Genomic DNA, 24,695 nt, shown 5'->3' with positions numbered 1-24,695 from the left:
CACTTGCATAGATGCTTATTTCTAGGTAGGAGCTTACTCATTTCCTTCTGGCACAAGTGCTGGAAACTTCTGGCACTTGTGCCAGCCCTGCTGGAAACCTTCTCTTTCTCAAAAATTCTGTTCCAAACGTGTGCATGCCAAGCAAGGCAGCACATCTTAAGCAAAAAACATATTTAATCACTGGCTTCAAGATTTTAAATCCAAAATGGACAAACATAATTGCTGAAACTGATCTTCCCAATAACACAGGCTGAAAATTTCCATATGTGCTTCATGCATTAAGCCCATACCAGTTGCTTCTGAGCAGGCAAAACCAAAATCACAGAATCATGGAATATTTTGGGTTGTAAGGAACCACAAAGATCATTTTGTCACCACCCTCCTGCCATGGACAGGGAACCTTCCACTGATATCTTTCCAGAATGTCTGGAAAATGTTCCAAAATGTTTTTCCAGGTCCCACTGATTAGAAGGGAAGGGCACTATCCCTTGCCTTGATCACTGGCTCCTCATGAAAGCTCATAGTAAATAAAAACATTCAGGTCACTTGCAGGACTCTGACATAACCATTGATTGCCAAGCAGCCCTGCAGTTGGAGTTATTCTGGAGCGTTTCACAGCAGTGCTGTCCTTTCTAATTGTTTCCTCATTTAGGATCATTCTGTGCCTGTCACATCACCATCACAGTGATTTGGAGAGAAAAAACCCACAAAATGGTTAATAATTGCTAACAGCTTAAGAGTGTAATAGAGACTGGAAATTCCTTTCATAGCTAAGATGCAAAAATGCAGAGCAGTGGAGGTATTTTTTGTTTTCAGTATTCCAAACCAGATTTCAGTGGCTGTTCTGACAGTGGTCCCAAGGATTGTCTGTGCCCCCTGCAGTATCTGGCCTGACAAACACCTACCAGAACCCCTGACTCAGACTCCTGTGACAACACTTTCAAGCTCTCTTTTTGTAATTGACACACAAATGTAATAGAGATGATTTGTGCTAATTAAATTTTAACTATTTAAAAAGTTGTTATTATTATAAAGCAATAGAAGGAATCAGTGTTACAAGGCAGATGGACCCCTTTACAGATGTTACATGTTAAAAACAGGATACAGGATGTAGTTTAAGGTAAGTGATGTGCCAAGACAAAATCAACCTTGAGATGGACAAAGCTGGAGCGACTTTAAGCATAGGGCCTGAAATGATAAAATGTAAGACTAATTAATGGAATATAATGCTTATTTACATAACACAACGCTTAGTACGCACACCACAACCTGTAAGGTTATCCTGGAAAATGAGAATGAGTGTAAGCCTTCATCCAAAGACCACCAAAAGAAGACTGGAGACCCCCTAGCAACAAGTGAGGCATGTGCCATGAAGAATAGTGATGTAACATTTAAGAACTGGAAGTAGGAGGAAACTTACGGGAATTATTAATGAATATTAGTAAGCATACAGTATGTAAGTTTAGATTGAATTGCTTTGTTTTGTATGTGAGGTAGGATGAGAAGCCCTCTCCATACCCCGGTCGGTTTTGCTTATGCTTTAATTATACTCAATTACTGGCAAACTATATTCACATATCTATATATATTTATAGATATATATCTGAAATATATATCATGAAATTGTACTCTTTTACTAAATTGTATTCCTTTTATACCAAATTGCTATTCAAGCCACTAAATTGTATTCTTGTATTCAATTCACTAAATTGTATTAAATTTTTATGTAAATTTTTTTTTTTATTAAATTGCTTTTAACTCAATAGACCTAGTTGTAAAATTTTAATTTCATTTATAACACATACAAGACCCACCCACCACAGAGTGTTGTCTTGTTGTTTCCTTCCATGGCTGATCACATCACCAGTCTGCCTCTCTCTGACCACAGCTGGAGTCTGAGGCCATTTCCACAGAGGGAGCACAGGGTCTTCTCCATAAGCAGCAAAAAATATGTTTTTTCAGATTCAACCCACAGAACTAACTCAAAGACTGGATTACAGGAAATTTTATTGTTAAAAAAAATTGTACTGGACTGACAAATGCAAATTTCAACAGAGAAATACTGTTTCAGACCGTATGCCTCACAGACACAAATTCAGCTGTTTCCCAGTTCCACTGCAATGACACCCATTACTCACAGCATTAAGAACAGGTCTCACTCCCAGGCCTCCTTGGCACATGATTGTGCGGCACAAAGGGAGTTGCACACAGGAGGAATCACTCAGCACTGTCATGTCCAAAGAGCAGACATCTCATTTCTAGGACTAAGGGCAGAATAATTTCACTAGAGCACATCAAACCTTTACAACTGCCAAAGTTCTCAAAATGCATTTGCAAGGAGGTACAGAAGATAAAAAAGGGGTCATTAAAAATATAGTAGTATCTCTGAAAATGTCACTGGATGCTTGCAACCAGAGGGGGTTCTGACCAGGTTGTCCTGGGATCCAAATGCAGCAATTATGGTTCATGCATATTTAATGACTGTTAAATGAACAGGTAATATATCTGGTAAAGGCTGGCCTAGCTGAGCGTATTACTGGAGTTTAGCTACCACAAACCCAAAAATTAAGGAAAGCAATGTACCTTTTGAAGCCTTGGACTTGTAAAGAATAAATGTCGTTTATACACATCTTTGCTGTCATAATACACTGTTCCTTCCATTTTCAATGGACTATAACAACAAACTTTATTGCTCTATCCAAATTGGCGCTTTCTAGCCCACTGCACTAGCATCCACTCAGGAACATTTTTGGTGCAGGTGAGCAGTTCAGGCTTTAAGAGATTACATGTGGTCATACAAAACCCAATTACTTACATATATTTTTTACATTTCTGCACTTGCTGGCAGTTGTTTCTATGCATCTGAGTGTTCCTCTGATGTCCCATCACCACCAAACCTGCATGTTGATTGGTTTTCTACGTGCTGGTTGTCACAGTACAGGTGGGAAAATAAACATAGGGAGGAATAAATGTATAGGACAATGAGAAGGAAAAAAAAAAAAAAGAATAATGATACTGAAATCCTAAAAACACTGATCAGAGAACTCTTTGAACAACTGAACTCCAGTCTTCCGCTTTATCAAGACAGATTTCTGAAATGAGCCATTTGCATCCATCACCAGTTTCCTACATAGGGAGTAACACACAATGTGATCATTCCCTACATAGGGAGTAACACACAATGTGATCATTCCCTACATAGGGAGTAACACACAATGTGATCATTCCCTACATAGGGAGTAACACACAATGTGATCATTCCCTACATAGGGAGTAACACACAATGTGATTATTCCCTACATAGGGAGTAACACGCAATGTGATCATTCCCTACATAGGGAGTAACACGCAATGTGATCATTCCCTACATAGGGAATAACACGCAATGTGATTATTCCCTACATAGGGAGTAACACACAATGTGATCATTCCCTACATAGGGAGTAACACGCAATGTGATCATTCCCTACATAGGGAATAACACGCAATGTGATTATTCCCTACATAGGGAGTAACACACAATGTGATCATTCCCTACATAGGGAATAACACGCAATGTGATTATTCCCTACATAGGGAGTAACACGCAATGTGATCATTCCCTACATAGGGAGTAACACACAATGTGATCATTCCCTACATAGGGAGTAACACACAATGTGATTCTGGCCAACACTGGCAACAGGGGCTCAGTGCGGGCCGGCCGGGCTCGGGCCCGGGGCCGCTGCGGGCTCCGCTCCGCCGGGCCCCGGCCTGCGCCAAAGCTCGGCCCACGGCGGGAGCGGGAGACGGGGAGAGGAGGGGAAAGAGGAGGAGAAGGAGGAGGAGAAGGAGGAGGGAAAGGGCGGGGAAGGAGGCGGGGAGGAGCGGGGGAAGGCTGCCCCGGCGGTGGAGCGGCCCCGGGGCGCGGTGAGGGGAGGTCGGGCTGGCTCCTGGAACCGCTGCTCAGCGGGGAAACCTCCCCCCGGCCCTGGCCGGGACAGCGGGGACCCGGGCAGCCGCCATGGACTCCGGCAGCGAGACCCACGAGCTGAACGGGACGGCGGAGGGCGCGGAGTCGGCGGAGGAGCGGGTGGGGGCCGGGGCAGGGCCGGGCCCGGCGGGGCGGGGGGACCCGGCAGCCGCGTCCCTGCCGGGGCTGTGTCCGGCCCGTCGCGTCCATCCCGGGGCCGGGCGGGACGGGCACTCCGCGGGGTGCGCCGCTGGTCGGTGCTGCTCGGTTATTGCTGGCTTTTTACCTGCCTTGCACGCGTTCCGCGCCGTTCTGGGCGGGGAGGCCGCTGGCGGGTCCGTGTGGCCGGGCAGAGCATCCCCGGCAGCTCCCGGCTCCTGCACCTGCCAGCACGGCCCTCCTCTCCACCTGCGGGGCTCTGCATCCACCCAGAACAAGCAATTACAAAGCTAGGGGGAATTACTGAAGTGGTAGTGCTTGAATGGTTATTTTCCATGCAGTAATCTAAATAAAACCAAGAATACCCAGCTTTTTCCTACTCCGTGTAGTCAAAGTATGACTGGGCATCCTCACTGGGAAGTATTCATCTGGTATTCTGTTTAAGTATAAAGGATGTCTGTAGAGCGTGCCACTTATCTGAAAAAAGCAGAATGGTAGAAGAGTGTCCTTTATCTTGTTTCGGAAAAGACTAAACTCTAAAGGCAGCTCTTACTCCAGCACAAGTCTTTGCTACAGAGAAACCGCTGTACTAAACCCTCTTCTGTGTCACTGGTAAAACATTCTGGTTACAGACAGACTGGACTGATTGTGTAGCACATCTGTCCTTTCTCCATCCCTCCCTCCCTGACAAACCCTTGGAGTCATGAATATCAAACTGATAAAAATAAAAACCTATTTTTAATAAATCCTGGAAATCCTGCCTGAAGTGAATCAAGGCTGGGGTATGCAGGTCAAACTGGTGGTCTAGAGTGGTTTCCTCTAAACCTCTGACTTCTCAGCAGTTCTCTCATTTTCAACATATCTGTGTGATTGCATCACAAGTACTCTTGATAGAGGGTTTTTTCCCCATGTGGTCTGCTCCAAGAATTTTTCAGCAACTTTAGTTTCACTTCATCTTCACTTGCAAGCAACTCTCCATTTGTTACATCTTTCCCATCAAAACTCAAGTTCCCAGTGAGTGCCATATAAAGATTAAGCAGTGAGACATGTTATTCCATTGTTTTAAATGTACACAGTGTGATGTGTTTTAAATGTACACAGTGACACTTCAGTGAACTTCATAAACACTGTTTAAATTTTCTCACACAAACACAAAGTATATGCAAGGTAAAACATATGGGGACAGATTTTTCAAAAGCCCATCTCTGAACAGAAGATACCTTAAAAAATCTGCCAATGTTCACAAATCACACAAACAGCACCCCAGCTCAGCAGCCACCTAAACCTGGGGAGACCATCTGCAGCTGCCTGAATCTTCTGTGTTGGAGTCAAAAGTGTGTCTGCTTTGAGGAATGCTCACAGGCATCAGAACATGGGCCACCCTGGTTTCCTTCCTGCCTCTCCCAGCATCTGTGCTCTCCTCAAAACTGCCTTCTCATACAGAAGAGCTGACATGAAATGCTGGTATAGTTGTTACCTTCAAAGCAATCAAAGCATGCAAATTTTAAAAAGACCAGTTAAGCTTTTGGTAGTTCTGAACAAGTGGTCACACAGTGGTTTGATGTGGTTTATTTTTACTCCAACATTAATTTAAATACATTTTTTGGCAGCTGTCAGGTTTTTAGAAGCAAAAGATTCCTTGCTTCTAGGCTTGGGCTGGCGTGGCACACCTCACTGACTAATGTGCATAATTACACCCGGAGAAAGTACCTCACCTCTTCTTCAAAGGATCTGTTCACACAAATACGGATTGTAACTGGTTTTCCATCCATCTAGCTGCTTTCCTTGTCCATGGTCCATACTGAAACACTTTCCATCCGCTGTGTTCTAAAATCTAGTTTAGTGTTTCCAAGATAACAGGATATGCTGGATGAAGGAATTCAAGAAGGTCTATGGAAAAGCTGAACAAGAATTGGATAGTAGAAATAAACAGCTTTAATCATGTTATTCCTAAAAATGTGTTGAAGTCTGTATATTCAGAAGTAATTTGGAGCATAAAAGTAATTTTAAACATGGCAGTTTCTTGGCATCATACTGGAAGTAACCAGCCTGTATGAACTTGAAATTTGCTGCATATAGCCTGAAATGGTATGTTTTTATTACTCATATCAAACTGAATTTGGAGTATTCAGTATACTTCAAATATTGATACTATTGGTGATAAGTTTTTGCTTGCATGTTTTTTAAGTAGCTAGAGTAAACAAACTGTGTGTCAACCACGCAAATAGGCAGTCCACAGCTCAGTTGTGAGAAATAGTATTGTAAGATCAAATGACTGGAAAGAGTAGTAATAATGCAAGGCAGAAAAAATTATACAGGAGCAAACTTTAATATCTATGTGAACAAGTTTAAGTTACTCCTTCATTTCACAAAGTTAGCCATGAGGTGTGCTAGTTATTTAAATTATTTGGTCATTTCATGAGTAGAAATATTCTAACTGGATCCTGGAACCAGTACAGCTTTAGGAAAACAGTGCTTGGCCCTCAGCAGGCTGTACTTTTCCCTTTTTTAATATTAACTTCTTTAGCTCTCAGGAGTTCAACATGATTACCAGTTTTTTTCTTAATGTAGTCATACTTGCATTTTCTGTTTGTAAAAAAAGTGATTCTTCTTAAGCAGAAGCTTAAGATTCTTCTTAAGGTTTTGAAGCTGCTAGAAAATCATGATGTCTGTGAAGTACAAAAGCATGCTGAGTTTTTCCCTTTTTTTCTTTTATTTTTTTTTTTTGTATTTGCCTGAGCCACAGCATGTCAAGATATAATTGCAGAGTTCTCATGAACTAGTTATTGCTACACTGGGTTGGTACTTGGGTGAACATCTCCCCTTCTCTTCAAAATGGAATTTCCATGGGAAATGAAACTGATGATTCATTCCAGAGCCAGGGGTAGGGGTTTTTCTCTCTTGAGTCAGTGCTAAGCTCAGCAAGTGATCTAATGTTTTTTTGAAGGAAAAACCACAGAATATCTTCTGAGGAGGAGGAACAAAGGATTAATTAGAAATAAGGAGGCCATGAGGATGGTGAAGGGCCTGGAGGGGAAGCCTTGGTCTGTTCAGCTGGAGAAGAGGAGGTTGAGGGGAGACTCTGGGCTCAACAACTTCCTCGTGAGGGGCAGAGGAGGGGCACTAATGTCTTTTTGTGGTGAGCAGTGACAGGGCCTGAAGTTGTGTCAGGGAGGGTTGGGGTGGATCTCAGGGAAAGGCTCTGCCCCAGAAGATGCTGGCACTGCCCAGGCTCCCCAGGGAATGGGCACAGCCTGAGGCTGCCAGAGCTCCAGGAGAGCTTGGACAGCGCTCCAGGGATGCCCACGGTGGGGCTGTCGGGAGGTCTGGGCAGAGGCTGGACTGGATGATCCCTGTGGGTCCCTTCCAACTCAGCCTATTCTGTAATCATGTCATCTGATTCTGTAATCATCCATTACATGACTGATACAGCTTCAAATATTTTTGTTGGAAGAATATATTTTTCTTTGTAGAATATTTTACCTGTTTGTTTTTAGATCAGCAAGATTTCTGAGATGGAGGGGAAGTCTGACTTCAGAGTGGCCATATACGGCCCTTTGCAATTTCAGTGTGTAGGTGATGGAGATGTGGACAGAAATTCTACAACTATGAGAATTATTAAATATTAGTGTAAAGTTCAATCCTGTAACTGTAGATTTGATCCTAGAAAAAAAAGTTCTGAAATGGTGTTCTATTTTTGTCCAGTATTATTCTTTTATGTCTGATCCATCTCTTTTTGATTTAACTGGAATTTTTTCGAAACATGAAATTTCCTCTCAAAGATCTGGAAAAATTAGCCATATATTTATCTGAAAGATTAGTACTTCAAAACCATAGTAAATTACTTCTTAAACAAAATTGCTTTTTAGCATCTTTTTAACAGTTCTGATTGGGAAGAATATTGCAGAGCACAGTAAAGAGCAGCCTCACTATGTTCAGTATGGCTCAGCTTTAGTTCTGCACAGCTTCGTTATTATGTGGTAAGCTTCCATTGTTTTATAATTCAGACTTATTCCTAAGCACGAGATGTTCTGGAAGCTTCTCTACGGCACCACAGACCCAGAGGTCATTCTGGTCCATTCTTATTTTGAATCAAGGTTGTTTGCCCATAAAATTGCATTAATAACTAACCTCAAATAGAAAGAAAACTGCTGTAATCCTTACTATAACAATTTACAGTATTTATTTGTATTTAGCAAAGATAATTTATTGTTTTCATGTATTTCCATTTTCAGTGCTGTTTCCTTCCTGTTGAATCACCAGGTGAGGCTTAGCTGTGATTCATGAAACTGGGCACCTAAGGACATTTGCTGCAGAGACACTTGTATCTGCTTTTTGATAAATGTAACCAATAAATCCCTTCTGTATTTCAAAGGGACTCAGTTCTTCTGGGTGTACCACTGAAATGGGGAGCAAAGCAAGCAGGGGCTGCGTCTGTACTAACACAGGGAGACCGAGAACAAGTACCATGCCATCTTAGCATGAAGGTTTTGTCTTGGAGAACCAAAAATGTGCCACTTTATGACATGGCATTGTAGCTTTATCCTTGCAGAGTTCAGTACTCTGGACAAGCAAACAGCCCCTGCTTCTGGGAGGAGACCCAGAGGGGTACTGCCTGTGGGGACAGCACCTTGTCACTGTGAAAATCAGCTCTGCCACGGGATTCTTCCAGTCACAGACAGAGCAAGAGGGAGAGGCTTTTCACTTCCCTCCTTTGTCTAACTGTGCATAGAGCAGCAGGGCAGGTCTTGTTTTGCTGAGAGGCTGAAGCTTTGCAGCACTGGGGGCCTGAAGGCATGCAGGGAACACTGCAGGGAATGCAGTCCCAGCTGCACCTGGTTCTTATACACATGTGAGCCCACTTGCTGGCTTTGATCAGACTCCTCTGGAGACACAAACCAAGGGCTTAGCTTGTCTTTACCAAGGAATTTGAATGTTGAATGTGTGTAAGGAGGTGTTTTGGTTGCACTGAGACTGAAGCAGGTCACATGCAAGGCATACTGTTCTTTTGCCAAGTGACACCTGCAGGAAAAGCCTTCCTTTACCTGCATTCTAGAAAATCTGCAAGCATTGCCCTGGCCCTCTGCGTGCCCTGTGGGTGATCACAGCACAGTGAGTGTTGTTTGCTGCTGTGGGCTGCACATGTTGCTGCATGCCTGGAATCTCCCTGAAGCCACAAAGCCACATAACCAAGTTCTGCTATAATTTCTGTTGTACAGGTTGTCACTCTCCTGAGGTTAAGGCAACATCTCTTCTTTCATTGCAGTCTGTATATTGCTGTGTAACACATGGTCTGATCTTAAAAAGTACCCATGTAGTACTGACTGCATCAGCCTCAATACCTCTGGCAGTGGTCTTCAGCTTGCTCCCAGAAAACAAGGCTAATTTGCTTTTTTGTTTGTTTTTATTTTGTTTTATGGTTTTTCAGCATCAGTCAGGAGGCAGCAAGTGAATGTTTTTGGGGTTTTCATGATTACAGGTCATTTTTCCTGGTGAAGGCAAGATCACAGGCTGAGAAAAAGCTCTGATATTTGCTGCTGCCCTATGACAAATTACACTTAGTCAAATATTTAGGCTTGTGATGGATGACAAGATGTCTGGTGAAAATAGGTCAAGTTTGGTGTTTAAATGCCCTGGAAAAATTGGCAATACATACATGAACATCTACCCTAATTAAAAGGCTTTTAGGTCTGGACTGTGGCAAGTGGCTTGGAAGTTGATCATGTTTAATGCTGCTGAAGAGAGTAATCAGAGTGTGTCTTCTGCATTTGAACTAACCTGCAAAGCCAGACTTCTTTCACAGGATTTTCTGGCAAGCAGGAACACATTTGGGCAGTAAAAAAGTCGCTAAGAAGTAGATTTAAAGAAATCAGCTAGAGTAAGCTTACTTTTCATATATTTGTCTATTACTTTTGAAATCTAGAAGTGAGAGCAGCAGAAATGAAATTCCTAAGCTGTTCAGAGACAGGAGGATACAACCACGACTTTGTTTGTCATGGAGTTGGGCAGCTAAGTCTAAACTTGTTACCCTAAGTTGCATCTAATCCATGGAGAAATAGGCACCTCTGGGAGACAAGCAGTCAAATTCTAAGTTAGGTCACATGGATCATCATCAGGAAACACTCATATATTCATCCCATTGGATTAACTAGCCCTAGGTTTGCCCTGCAGATGGATTTTAATTTTCCTGTTTGCAGAGTAATTAAAAAAACCCAAACAAACAAAAAACAACCCCAAACCAAAACCAGCTGATGTGAAAATGGGAAAGAAAAGATTCTTGGCAACAAAAGATCACATGATAGTTAAATGTAAAAACATCTGTGTATGGGTATATGGATGACCTTGGACAGTGTTATGTCGGAGGAAGGAGAAGCAAGGAAAGGAGAGTAAGCAGAGCTCACACAGTGACTTCACATCAGTTCTGAAAATAAGACTCACGAGTAATGAAGGAACTTTCTGTATGTATGTATGTGTGTATGAGAGAAAGCGAATTTAGTAAGTATCTGAATTTTAAGTGTGCCTTCAGGAGTAAATTAATCACAACAACCTGTTGTTTGCTGGATTGTGTTACAGTGTTTTTTTTCCTCCCAGCATTTTCTCAGTGCAAACTTTTCATCCTTTCCAGTCTCTCCTTTTCCCAGGGTAGAAGCATGCTGACTGTTTAAACTGATCCTATAGGGCAAGCTGGAAAACATGCCAAAGGGCAGTAGAGGCAGGCACTGTTTTCTGCTCTCCTTCTGGAGGACGGGGTAACAGTGGGAAAGCGGCACAGAAAATCTCAGTGCTGCTGTGGCTCTGCCCATATGATCACAGGAATCATTGGATGGGCCAAGTGATGTCTCACTCAATTAAGAGATGTGAATAACCATTTTCCTCTGCTGGCTCCAGCGCAGAACGTGGCAGTGGTTCCAAAGGAACAGACCCATCAACATCAACCACTATGCCAACAAGAAGAGTGCAGCTGAGAGCATGCTGGACATCGCCCTGCTGATGGCCAACGCCTCCCAGCTCAAAGCTGTCATGGAGCAAGGACCCTCCTTCTCCTTCTACATCCCACTGATCGTTCTCATCAGCCTGTCGCTCACCCTGCAAGTTATGGTGGGAGTGCTCCTGATATTCCTTGGTAGGTAGCAACAGCAAGATCCACTGACTTGTGTTTTTCTTATAGGACAGAGTCTGTAAGATGGTAAATAAACACACCCTTTGCTTTTAAAAAGACTTTGCCTCAGAACTGATTCAGGTTAGAATCATATAATCATTTAGGTTGGAAATGACCTCTAAGATCATCTAATCTAAAAGTTAACCCAGCACAGGTTCAGTACTAAGCCATGTACATAAACATCACCATTGCACATCTTTTAAATATCTCCAGGGGTGGTGACTCAACCACTTCCCTGGGCAGCCTGTTCCAGTGCTTGACAACTGTAGTGGTTTAGATTCTCCAGTTTGAGTTTCCTGGCCAATGCACCGAATAATGTGGTGGTTTTAGCACTGGCTAAAATCACCACTGCACTTACTTATTTCTTGCTGTGAGATATGGATTAGGAGAAGGGCAAAACAGGCTTAAAACTTAAAAGGTATGAAGCTTATTAACAGAACTAAAAGAATAATAAGAAACAGAATAAAACCTTCAGAACACTTCTCTTCCCCCTGTCCAACTTCTTTCCCAACTGAAAGCGTAGAGAAAAAACCTGGGATTTAAAATTAGTTACTACTTCTACAGTAGTCTTTCATCAGTTCTTACAGGGAGAGGAGTTTTCTTTCACCATGCCATGGAGACTTCTCCACAAGAAACAGTTCACTCATGGCTTTTCATTTCTATGAACAGCAGCTGCCTAGGAAAAATCTGCTATTGTGAATCTCCTCCCATTTTCACAGCCTTCTCACAGCTGGGTTAATTGGCCATGTAACTTACGGGGTATTATTTTAATAATACCCCATAATACCTGTTCAAAGGCAAAGGTTTTCCTCATCTCTATGATCTTCTTCATCTCTGGGAACACAGGTCTTCTTCTCTCCCTGGGGGCAGAGGGTCTTCATCACTCTCATCTCTCTCTGTTCAAGCTTCTCATGGGATCACAGCTCCTTCAACATCTGCTTTGCTTAATTTTGGATGCCTCTGCTGAAGTCTACAGTTTGAACACTCCATCCCCCCATACTTTCTCATGAATTAAAGGGGATATTTTAGTACATCATAGTCCATCTCCATGGCCTTGCCAAAACAACTTTCAGCCCCATTACCAGGGCATCTTCTCCTTCTCCTTCCATTTGGGACTTGACTCCTTTACTGACCTTGGTGTCTTCATGTTGTCTTTCTACGTGTCATCATTCTGTCCTTTTCTGTCCCTGGAGAGAGGATCGAGGTCCCATCTGTGTGGTGAAAGGCTTCATATCTTGTCCGGTCCTGCAGATGGTCCCAGGCAGTGGCCGAGGCGGTCACTGTGATGGATTTCGGGCCGCGCTGTGTGCCTCCTGTGCCCGGCAGCCTCTGTGGCCATGCGGGCCGCGGCAGAGGGGCCCGGCCCGGCCCAGAGCCGCTCCCGGGGCCCAGCAGAGCCCGGCTCGGTGCGGGCTGAAGGCAGGGACAGGGCTCGGTGTCAGATATCAGCAGCCGTGACCCGGCCCAGCCTCGGCCGGGGCCCCGCGGCCTCCATCCCCTGCCCGGAGCCGCTGGGGCCCGGCCCCGCCAGGCCCCGCCAGCACCGTCACCTCCTCACAGCCAGAAACAAGAGAGCTTTCCTGGGCTTGCCTGCCCTTAAAATGGAGAATTCACAGAGGCGGACCCACTTCTAAATGGTTTGATAGGTTGTCGATTGTCAGAGCTAGCCAGCTATTGGTTTTTTCTAGGCACAGAGAAAGCTCTTAGCAGCTTCCCTCAGAAAAATGATTTCTGTGGGTGGCCTCTCTCCTCACTAAATGTCAACCAATGCAAAATCAACACAGTGAAGAATTTTCTCCTAATATCCAAAAATACAGATTTTCTCTTGAAACCATAGAAATACCCCAACAGAGGGAGGAAGGGCAACTTTATGTGAAATTTTCAATTTTTATCAACTTCCTCCTACTCATTTGCCCATACGATGAATATTTTTCCCAAGAAAGCCTGAGGAGGAAGGAAAATTATGAAATGTTTTAAAAGAAACATCAGTAGGCCAGATAAGATAATGCCGTCTATCCTGTTTCATAATAATGTTTTTGGCAAGACCTGTTATTTAATCTTATGACTGAAATGTATTTCTTCCATATCAGTGATAGAAGAAAATATTGTGAATGTGGAACTCTGAAGGGGAAGTGAAAGTTAAAAAGTCCATCGTCATGTTGGTGTGGCATGTTGTCTTTAGCTTGGCTGTGTTGCAATCAAACTGCATCTACCATTGCCCACCAGGAATAAATGACACCACCACTGGTAGGAAACAGCTGTGGATCATTTCTGCTAGTGATATGGGATCATTTATTTTCATAACATTTTTCAAATCATACCCTTTACCTTAGTGGGAGCTAGATAACTGGCCTTGGGCCTAATGTAAATGAAAAGGCAGAGTTCACACATGGCATTTATTGAGTTATGGATGCCACCTTTGGCATCCCTGCCAATCTTTCAGTGTTCTGCTCTGTTATCAAGCTGAAAAAACAATGTTCTGTTCAAGGAGAAAGTTTCTAGGGAGCCAGGATACACATGGCCTGTAATATTCACAGTTGATGTGGCTTTTTTCTTTCTTACAAAAGAGACGGAATTCAGCTATCTCTGCATTTGTTAGAGTTGGTGCAAGAGCTGAATCCAGGTCTTGGCTCAGAGGAGGTTCCAGAAGGGGACTGGAAAAAAAGCAACCTGTTGATGCTGGGAGGTGTGGAAAGTGAGTAATGGAAAAATCAGCAAAATACTTTTATGTTCCTCAGTTGAAGGCATCTCCCTGATTGTTTGAGCAGAGTTTGAGGCTGTAAACAAGCTCCCTGTCTTTCTGTGGGGCAGTAATTTCTCAGTATATTCTGAGATACTGCTTTTTAATGCTTGTTTCTGCAAGGCACTGCTGAAATGGTTTAAATTGCTCTCAATTTTATCTGTGTCACATTGAGGGTAACAGAGCCCTTGGTTTATGGTGATGCACTTTTGGAGCAGTGTTGTCCTGCTGAGGTCAAGGACAGAAAGAAGACAGGAAATAAGAGATGGAGGTATGAAGATACAGGCATCAGACCAAGAACTTGCTTTTCACAATGTATATTTTATAGTTTTGGCTTGCAGGAATAGTTTGCTTCTGTCCAGCCATGAAATTCTGTCTCTTTAAGCTCTCACATGGCCAAAGTCTGTGCCACCATCCAGTTTCTTTCCTTGAGTCAGGGTTTTATCCTGGGAGCTACCAGTTCTCACAGTTTCTAGTAGGTATTAAAAGCTTTTTCCTCCTTAAGAGCCTTTCATGAAAACAATGGGAGTAATGTTCAGCAAACTTGTCCTTGGAAGTGATTTGATGCCTTTAACTTTCTGGAAGAAAAGCAAAGAAAGTCTTGAAATAGTTTCAGTGGCATGAAATCATAGTAATCTACTATAATAAAATACTGAAAGAATAACTGTTCTTAAGAACATTTTTCACATACACCCTCATCTTAAGTGCAGTAATTACAAAGACAGGATTACTGCAATTCTACTTCAAAATTTAGAGCTCTTCCTAAACTGACAAGTATTACTTGTCTTCTCTGACCCTCCTTTGGACAAAGGGACAGCTCTGAAAGTGTCAGTTTGCCTTTCAGCATGGTTGCTTTTAACTCATATAACAGGTCAGGCCATTATTGCCTTTCCATTTTATTCCAACTGTCTCAAATGCTCTTATTTCATGTTTCAAAACTAATGATTCCATTTCATTTATTCTACATTCACATGGTGGTACCAGAGTCCTTCCAGGTTCTATTGGCATGTGAGCATCCACATGCCTCCAGATGTATTAACTTATTTTAAGGTTGAAGTCCTACCGAACTTAAATTTTTTCATGTCTGCACAGATGTGCAGTAGCTTCTCAGGGCAGTTTCCCCACACTGTTCTTCACTGCTTTGCCTGGCCTGTGATGTTTGACTACACTGCTTTAGCAAACAGGACTTGAACAGGCACACAGAATTCCTTGAAACCAAAACAGTGTTATTAGGGACCCCAGGTGAACCTGGCTGTTAGCACTTCAGTATCACAAGTGTGTTTGTGACCACTCAGCTGCTTCAACAACAAAGGCTATTGGTTCAGTGGTTCAGTTCTGCAGTATGGAACAGGATGATGATGGTACAAGCAGATAACAAGATTTATTTTGTGTGTTAGAGTCATAAGCTGTTACGTCTATGTATGTGCCTATCAGAAGGAGCTCTAGGTTTTATGTTACTGTAAAAACTTGTCTGGTATAAACTTTTTCTCACGTGTTGTGCACATGCAGACACATGCTCCAGTGATCTATGCTCTTGAGAACTTGGAGTCTTAATAGACAATACCCGTTGTAAAAACATGTTCCAGAATTCATCAGCACTGGGTCCACCAGCATCAAAAGAATGCAGCCAACGGTCTGAGCTCCAGGGCCCTTACTGCCAGAGAACACAGACAGCAAACTCGGGTTTTCACATGGTGGTTCAGTGGGTGTTTGGTCAAAGTTGGACCTGATGATCTTGGAGGTCTTTTCCAGCCTTAATGATTCTATGATGCCAGGCAAGTGCCCTAGACTTCTCACTGTCTTCAACCAAACCTATTATCAGCCCAGTGTAACTAATTTGTATGCTATCACGAGCCTGGAATCAAAGCTTTCACTATATTAATGCTATCTCCCTTGTGTGAGCCTCCCTCACTCCCTTTAGCAGTTCAACCAAAAAGCAGCTGCAAGAAGCAAAGGAAAATGTTTACACAGTTTTCTACAGTCTCTGTAGAAAGGAGTGCAGCTACGCTGCTCTGACAGCTCCCTCTGTTTAACAGAGTGCCCTTGCTTTCTAAAAACAGAATCAGGGGAAAAGCAGGGAGTATGAGGAGTACAAGCTGGGGAAGGGTACCAGTAATATCCATGTACCAGAAAAGAAATCCAGCACTGGTAATGAGAACTGCAGCATTTTAGCTAGGATATTTAACTTCATCCTCTCAGGGCTTCAAGTTTCATGAAGCTTCATCAAGTTCATCATGAAGTTTCATCAAGTTTCAGTCATGTATTCAAGACTTTAAAGACATTTAAATGCTGAAAGTCTGCAGCACAGGTAGGCTTCAAAACATCAAGAACTCAAAAGATTTCTAGGGATGGTAGTGCATTCATTACTTCCCACGTGTCTCCACAGAGATTAGATGCTAATTACTGAAAGCTAATAGGCTCCTGTGGTTACAGACCTTCCCCTTAGCACTTTCACTGACACTGCAAAATCTGACTTCCCTTTTAAATACGACTTATCCAAATAGCTTAGCATAAGATAAATTCTTTAACTACAGCAGCATGAAACCTTTTATTCTGGATTTTGAAATACACATATCATTAAACATTTTTTTTTCTCCTTTCTCTTTGAAGTAAAATATGACCTTAACAACCCTGCAAAACACGGAAAGGTGAATTTCCTCAACAACCTTGCAACTGGACTAGTATTCATTATAGTAGTTGTGAATATTTTTATCACTGCCTTTGGAGTACAGAAACCAGTTGCAGAGTCAGCATCAAGACAGTGAGGACCAGGTGAGTGTGGTCTCCTGCAGCATGAGCTATCGGGGCAAGGCACCCAGGGATGCACTTCAGAAAAAGCCACAGGCTGATCTGTACTCTTCAAGTTCTTGCAAATACCTGAGTTCATTTCCCATTAGTGCAAAAGCAGAAGCTGCTGGGTAAGTTATTACAGTGTGTTTGTGAATGTGGAGTTCAAAAGTTGATCACATGTATCACCCATAGGAAGTGTAAGGGTTGTCCTGGCCTAGCCACTCCTTTTCCTTACTGCTGACTGAGACTGAGACAATAAGGGAAATCGTGTTGTTCTGCTTTCTCCAAATGCCTCTCCTTTTTTTAAGGAAAGGTTGCATCCAGTCTGTTATTTAACACTGAATACAATCTGTTTCCAAGTAGCTAAGTCTGTTAAATCTGATATGTAACACTGCACATGCTGGAGCCTCTCAGTTCCTGTGCTGGCTCCTCTGTCCTCCATGGGACAGGGCTTTGCTCTGGGGGAGACTCAGCCCACAAAGATGAGTGCTGTCACTTCACATGTGGTTATTTAGGACAATGTTATTGCTCTACCTGCACTTTCAACTTTGCTCTTTACTTACACAGAACAAATAAAGGAATTGTGGGGATCAAACTGGGTGTATTCCCAGCATCATAGCTATGATGAGCAGTTTGGGAGGAGATAAACCTAAATTGTAGGCTTGTAACACAAGAGGCACCATGGTCAACATCTGCCTTTAAAATAGCACTGCTAAGTCTGTGTGTGCCAACACTGCTCTGGCTCCTGGGTCTCAGCCCAGGGTCAGAGACCTGCTGAGGAAGGAATGACTGAGCTGACAGGCTGTGGTGCACTCAGCCCATGCATGTAATGTTACTGCTTTGTGCAAACTTCTACAGGAAACCCTTTCCCCATGAAAAAGAAGATACAAGTCCTTTAAACCATTAATCTGTAGATGAGTGGTGTAACAAGAATGGGAATCAAACCAAAATTTATCATCAGTTGAAACAGTATGGGAGGAAACCATGCAGAAAATTACTAGGAAGATGAAGAACTACATTAATTTATCTTGGGGTGTGGGTGGAATTTTCTGCTTTAACCAAAACCTGTGAAATTCACAGGCAGTGAAACAAGATAGTTTTATTATATTTTCTGGCTATAGTCCTACAAACAGACTAATAAATATTGAATTTTAACAGCAAAGAGCACATAGGTTATCTGAGGTATTATCAGAAACACAGGTAGAAAGTTGACTTCAGCAGTACATGTTAAAGCAGTACTGAAGCACTAACCCCAAAATTACACTGGCAAAGCCAAAAGAGCTGCTTGAAGGATTACTGGAATTTTAGCTGCTTTCACAGGAGGAAACATACACAGTACCAGGGACAGGGGCAGAGGCAAGGATCTGAAATAGGCATAAGGAAGCTCAGAACAGAACCAGCAGCTGTGGGCTCCTGCCTCCATGCTCTCACACACTCAGTTTCCTAATTAAACAGCCAAATGTGGTGTCCTATTTTTTGCTGCAGACTTGTTAAATGTGAAAGTTCTGTATTGCTTTAGAACATTACAGCTGTTGTTTGCTCATTTGTACCCATTGCCCTTGCTAAAAACATCTGGTCATCTAAATGTAAATTGAAAAGTAAGTGGCTTTTAGTCTGTTGTCACAAGTCTCCTCAAAACCCTGAGAGAAGTGGGTTGCCACCATTTTCTGGCTTCACCTTTACTATTATGCACCCTTTTCCACAGAAAATTTAATTCCCCCTTTAAAGCAAATGTGTCAGTTCCTGTATCACTAAAATAGCAATATCTTTGTGTTTCAGAGACCTGGAACATTCACTGTAGATGCCATTTGCACTTGAGCCAGCTACACTGGTCACAGTGGGAAGGAAAAATGATTTGAAGAAGCTGGACACACCAAGCAGCTTTCTCAAGCTTCCAACACACTTGCATACCTGAAATTTTCCCATGTGTTAATATCTAAACTGTTTGGCATCTAAGAAAAGGTTGATTTTGCCCCAAGGACACTGTTTTTCTGGAATACTGGCATTTCAATTTCTGAAGAAACTTAATTTTTTTTCGGAGAAGCGACGCAAACACATAGAACAAGGAAATATCATCTTGTAGCAATTCACGAGACTTTTCTTTTTACATGGCTTTGGTTTTTGTGGCAATTTGTCATTTCCACCATGGTAGGAAATGTCAGGCCTTTGATTCTGGTGTGGAGACGTTGTCCTTTATTTCACAGCTTGCCAGCAAGCCCATGTGCTGTGTAGCCCAGCAGGGCTCTTCCTTTGCAGCGTGTAAAGGTAGCTGTGCCTTGTTTTTCTTTTCTTCCACTCTAGCTAAAGCAAAGATGAGACAAACAGAAACAAACAGCATTCTTTTTTCTTTCACAGGTAATCATTTGTATTGTTTCTTCTGGACACACTTAAAATTCCCATGTCCTTCATTAGGTTATAGCAATAACCTAATTGTTAATGGTTTCGTACCATGAACTGCTATTCTGTGCATTATATGTTTTTATTTGAGTCATGGAGTGGTTTGGTTTCAAGGGACCTTTAAAGGTCATCTCGTTCCACCCCTGCCATGGGCAGGGACATCCTCCACTTCCCAGGTTGCTCCAAGTCCTGTCCAGCTTGGACACTTGCAGGCATCCAGGGACAGCCACAGCTTCTCTGGGCACCCTGTGTCACCTCCCTCATTGTAAAAGGTTCTTTTTTACATCAAATTTCTGGAAACTCAGTTAGAGAAAGTGCCACCTTTTCTAGGCTCAGCTGGTAAACTGGGGGATCCAGGGTGGACTTTACCTGCTAAACTGGTACCAAGTGCCTGTCAGCAGCAGTTCAAATGGCAGAATGAACTGAGTTTTTCTCTCTAGTTTCCTCTCTCTCTTCCCATCATTGATTGCTGCATTTTTTTTTTACTTTTATGAGATTATGGCTAAAAGCAAAACAAATTTTTAAATTTTTATTTTAAAATATATATATATTTTAATATATATATATATATATATATATAAATACCCTCTAGGCCCTTACCTGCTGGCTCAGGGACTTACACTTTTTCTAAATACACTATTCCCAGTGATGGTGTAGGTTATAATTTCTTCAACAAAAACATTTCAGTCATTTTATTTCCAAAGTATCATACCTGCAATCAGAAAAATCTGAGTTTTCTAGGTTGCACTTATATGTAGATGCAGATTTGTATTAATCAATGTTCTTAGTATCAATTTTCCAATGCTCCCTCGTACATAAGATTAGAAGTTTGACTTCATATGTCTCATCTCATTTACAGTTTTTATTACTGATCTTTCTCTTTGGTTATGTCTCAAAGCCCATTGATGTACCAGACTTTCATGTGTATGTTCTGTATGGATTAGTAACAGAAAAAAATCAAACTTGTGTGATTAATAATGGAATAGACATTCTTTTTTATTTTCTAATTTGTCTTTTGTTGCTTCATTTCCACTGTAACATGTATTTAACCAGTATCCAGCAGGCAGTGGTCTAACTGTGTGTGCTGTACTAATTTAAACATAGCTCAGAACAAATTCTGAATGAGGCACGCAGGATAACTTCCTGTATTTATTTTTTACAAACCACCAACTGCTGTAGGACTCTTCATGCCCACTCATGGCTGTCACACTTCTGATGCCGCTTCCCATGTTTTTATTGTGATTAAGTAAGATTTGCAAAACATTCTCAGACATGAAATCTGTATTTTAAGTCTCTGAAGCCTTCAGAGTTCATGTATTTTTTAGGAGACAGAAGCATCTGCGAGTTGATTTCAAGTATAAATAATTTAATCACAGGATTATTATTCTTTTAAGTCAGGTGCTGCTTTAAAATCCTGGCAAGTATCTCTGAGGGGCAGCAAACAAATACATAGGTTTGACTCATTCTTGGACTTGTTCTTTGGTTTGCTGAGCTTTTTCAGAGTTCTTGGTTGGATGCAAATATCTCTTTTAAAAAGAGGTCATCAATAATGAAGCGAGATTAATTTTCCAGGCTGTGTGGGGAGCAGTTCCTGCCAGGTCAGCCGTTCGCTCCTGTTTCATAAGCTCTGGGCAGGGTGAGTGCTGCTCACGGTTCTACTCATTAGTCCCTTCCACAGCCAGAACAGCCTGGGCTGGGATTTTCAGTGTAGCTCTACTTACCAAAGGAGGTGACAACAACCTTATTTACTGGAGCTGACTCTAGTATTTGTCTTCTAAACCAGGTCACTGCTGGTGCTTATTCTCATACTGAGTCTTACATAAAATAGGCTGAAGCAGAAAACGCCATCCTGGTTTCTGTATCCCCTCAATTGCCATTCAGCTGTTTTAATTAACAGCTTCTTTACCCTCAGTGAGTTTGCAGATGACACTCAGGTTGCTGGGAGTATTGATCTGCTGTTGTGCAGGAAGGCTCCACGGTCGTATCTGGAGGGGCTGGATGTGAGTGTGGTCTGAGGATGAACAAGGCCAAGTGCTGGGTCCTGTCCTTGGTCACAAGAGCCCCCTGCAGCTCCCAGCTGAGCCAGAGGGGCTGGAAAGGGCCCGGCAGGAAAGGCCCTGGGGGTGCCGGTGGCAGCAGCTGAACAGGAGCCCAGCTGGGCAAGAAGGACCAGGGCACCTTGGCCTGTTCCAGCCCCGCTGTGGCAGCAGGAGCAGGGCAGTGCCACCCCCTGTGCTGGGCACTGCTGAGGCCCCACCTCCAATCCTGGGCTCGGTTTGGAGCCCCTCACAACAAGAAAGAGCTCGAGGGGCTGGAGCTTGTCCAGAGAAGGGAACGGAGCTGGGGAGGGGCTGAGGGAGCTGGGAAAGGGGCTCAGCCTGGAGAAAAGGAGGCTCAGGAGGGACCTTCAGGCTCTGCACAACTCCCTGACAGAAGGGGGCAGCTGGGGGGGCCAGGCTCTGCTCCCAGGGAACAGGGACAGGAGGAGAGGGAACAGCCTCAGGCTGGGCCAGGGGAGGCTCAGGGTGGACATTGGGAGGAATTGGACAGCACCAGTTCCTGAAGCAGAACTGGTATACACTGGTATATACTGGTATACACTGGTATACACTGATATATACTGGTATATACTGGTATATACTGGTATACACTGGTATATACTGATATACACTGGTATATACTGGTATACACTGGTATACACTGATATATACTGGTATACACTGATATATACTGGTATATACTGGTATACACTGGTATATACTGGTATACACTGGTATACACTGATATACACTGATATACACTGATATACACTGGTATACACTGGTATACACTGGTATATACTGGTATATACCAGGTACATACTGATATACACTGGTATACACTGGTATGTACTGGTATACACTGGTATATACTGGTATATACTGGTCCATACTTCCCAGGTATTTCTGAGAAGCTCAAGAGGAGCTGAGCCCAGGTGCATTTCTCAGGTCGTGGTGCAGCCTGGAAAGGGCTTGGGGAGGCACCACCAGCAGGACCCCACCCAGTGCGATCTTGCCAGAGCCCTTCAGGTGATCAACAGATTCACAGGTGATCAACAAAGCTGAAGCAGAGACAGCTGAGACGTCCCTGGAGAAAGAAGTAAACTGAAATAAATGAGAGAAGGCACTCCAGGAAAAGATAAATAACAGCATGGCCACAGCAGGCCTTAAAGCAGAGCTTCCATTAGAGGCTGGCTTGCATCCAGGTGATGTGTCAGCTGTACCCGGAGTTTCACCCCTCTCCCCACCAGTAATTCCCATCCTGACACTTGATCACATCTGGCAGCAGTGGGAGGGCAGAGGGGGCAGGAGCACGGGCAGAGCTGACCGAACAACTGGAGCTGATTGATAGCAGACATGTCAGGAAGCAAACACACATTGTTGGAGGTGCATCCACAGCAAAGAGACTGACAGGAAAAAATGTGGTATATAAAGGCTGCAGCTGTTGGCAGGGATTTCTTATTTTCATGCTGATTGAATTATTTTCACTGTTTGAAATTTTCACTGTATGTATTTTCACAGTATGAAATCACAGAGTCACAGAATCACTGAATTATTTAGGGTTGAAGAGATCTCCGAGATCATTGAGCCCAGCCTTTGGCTCTGCCTGTAAATGCCCCCACCCATCCTCTCTCCTGATGTTCTTAGTCCATGGCCATGCCACTGGGAGGGTCACTGACATGTCATTGCAGGATATGTGAAACACAGAACACAATCCTTTCAAAATAATATCTAACCAACAATTAGCCAACTTCCTAACAGGGTGGTGACAAAACATTACCTGCCTTCCTATTGGATGCTATGGGTTATTTTGAATTCACTTTTCCTCTGCAGTCTGTTGCAGGTCTGTTTTCATGGTTCATTTTATCCCCTTGGGTTCTCATAATGAGAACTATTTACTAATCTGGCTGCCTCCCAAGAAGAGTGCCCCAGCTCCCAGCCACGAACAGAGACTTATCAAAGGCTCCTCATCTGGCAAGTCAAGCTTTGTCAGAAATGGAGGTGGCGAAAACTCAGGTTCCTTTTTCCTTCAGCCTCCTTCCTGATGTTCTTCAGCTCTCTTTTTCTCCAGTCTTCCAGCCTAGAAGTTGTCCCACCCCCTTTTTAATGGTACAGGTTTTAACTGGTTGGGAGGTGAGTGGTAAATATGATGCCGTGCTAGGAAGCGCCACACCAGGACCACTGAAACATTGCAAAACATTTTCACTGGTGCCAAAAATATTTGAGAATTAATCGGTTTCATCGCCACCCAACATTACCCCAGATTTCTGACACAAAGGATAAAAATAATCTAAACTGTTGGGAAGGCCTTCTGCTTTGGGTTTGTTTTGGACTTTGGAAGGAGGGAGACAGCTATGTGTCTTTACCCTGAAATAGGAGTTATTTTTTTCTGTGTCAGAAAAACATGATTCACCAGGCATGCCAAGGAGAGCATTGCTCAGGAAAGAAATGACTGTACCCCCTCAGGCCCCTCCATCCCTTGTAGAGTTTCAAATCCTGGGGACGCGAGTTGGGAACGCGACTGAGCTTCACGGACTGTGTGAAGGTGCTGAGGAGCATTGGGAGCAAGCCACAATGGGCCTGTCTGTGTCAGTGTTCTCCTTCATACTCCATAAAAATTATTTCTCCTCCATGCTGATAAAAAAGCAGGTTTGAAAGCCCCACATCCCACAGCTGCACTGGTAGGACCCCTCACAGCATCTTGAAGGAACCCTGGTTATCACACAGAGGTCCTGCAATCTTCAAACCTGATGTCACTGTAATATTTTTATTAATTTGCACGTCCTCTTCACTTGCAGACACAGGGTGTGATGGAATGTTCATCTTTCCAGAATCAGGACCAGCCTAGACTCATCCAGGGTTGAATTTCATCCAGCTCTGAATGGGAAATTTACTTCCTACTTGTTTTCTTACTGCCTCTGAGCTCATCAAGATGAGATTCACTTGTATCTCACAGGGCTCCTGGCGTGGGGATACCCTGAAAGATACAATTGCAACTCTTTCATAGAAAACTGCTATCTAAATTATTACTATTAATAATAATTATTATTTTCTGCTATAATCTTACCTGTTATACCTGGACTTTGAATGTGGTTCCAACCTGATGTAAATCATCTCCCTACCTCGTGACAGAACAGAGTTCTTCCAGAGCAGAGCAAAGCAGCCATGATAAATTGAGTGTGAGCCAGCTCCAGAGGCACAGGTAAAGCAAAATCCAGCTGTATGCAACCATTATGGATCAGGAATATTTAAGAGGCACAGGCATCCTCTATCCAACCTCTACTAGGAGCTTTTAAAATTAATTAGCTCAGAGCCCACAGAGGAAAAATAACATCAGGTCTCTCTGTTTCTGCTGCTGCAGAGCGTTCAGCAGGGAGTAGCCACGGGGCACTGCTGGATGGCACAGAGCAGCCTCTGGATGGCAGGCTGAGCACTGGGAGACCCCCAGGGCAGCTAAAA

General features: G+C 43.1%; 1 protein-coding gene across 1 annotated transcript; it reads left to right on the top strand.

Moving 5' to 3' along the window:
* Nucleotides 1–3,873: 3,873 nt before the first annotated feature.
* Nucleotides 3,874–20,204, top strand: NINJ1 (ninjurin 1). The gene is made up of 4 exons (XM_005532791.3): nucleotides 3,874–4,072; nucleotides 11,000–11,234; nucleotides 16,621–16,782; nucleotides 18,580–20,204. Exons 1-3 carry the CDS (start codon nucleotides 4,004–4,006, stop codon nucleotides 16,773–16,775), a joined length of 459 nt encoding a protein of 152 aa, XP_005532848.1. The 5' UTR covers nucleotides 3,874–4,003; the 3' UTR covers nucleotides 16,776–16,782; nucleotides 18,580–20,204.
* The last annotated feature ends 4,491 nt before the right edge of the window (nucleotides 20,205–24,695 follow it).

Source organism: Pseudopodoces humilis, chromosome 13, assembly GCF_049639895.1.
Source record: "Pseudopodoces humilis isolate 2021_Gansu_Grassland_sample_001 chromosome 13, ASM4963989v1, whole genome shotgun sequence".
In the NCBI taxonomy this organism is placed as follows: domain Eukaryota; kingdom Metazoa; phylum Chordata; class Aves; order Passeriformes; family Paridae; genus Pseudopodoces; species Pseudopodoces humilis.
Note: the sequence above shows the minus strand (reverse complement) of the source record. Positions and strands in the feature narration are given on the sequence as shown.

Coding starts and splice junctions, on each gene's coding strand:
- NINJ1 (XM_005532791.3), top strand. CDS start 4,004: ATGGACTCCGGCAGCGAGACCCACGAGCTGAACGGGACGGCGGAGGGC. Junction 4,073..10,999: donor CGGAGTCGGCGGAGGAGCGG/GTGGGGGCCGGG, acceptor TGCTGGCTCCAG/CGCAGAACGTGGCAGTGGTT. Junction 11,235..16,620: donor AGTGCTCCTGATATTCCTTG/GTAGGTAGCAAC, acceptor TTCTCTTTGAAG/TAAAATATGACCTTAACAAC.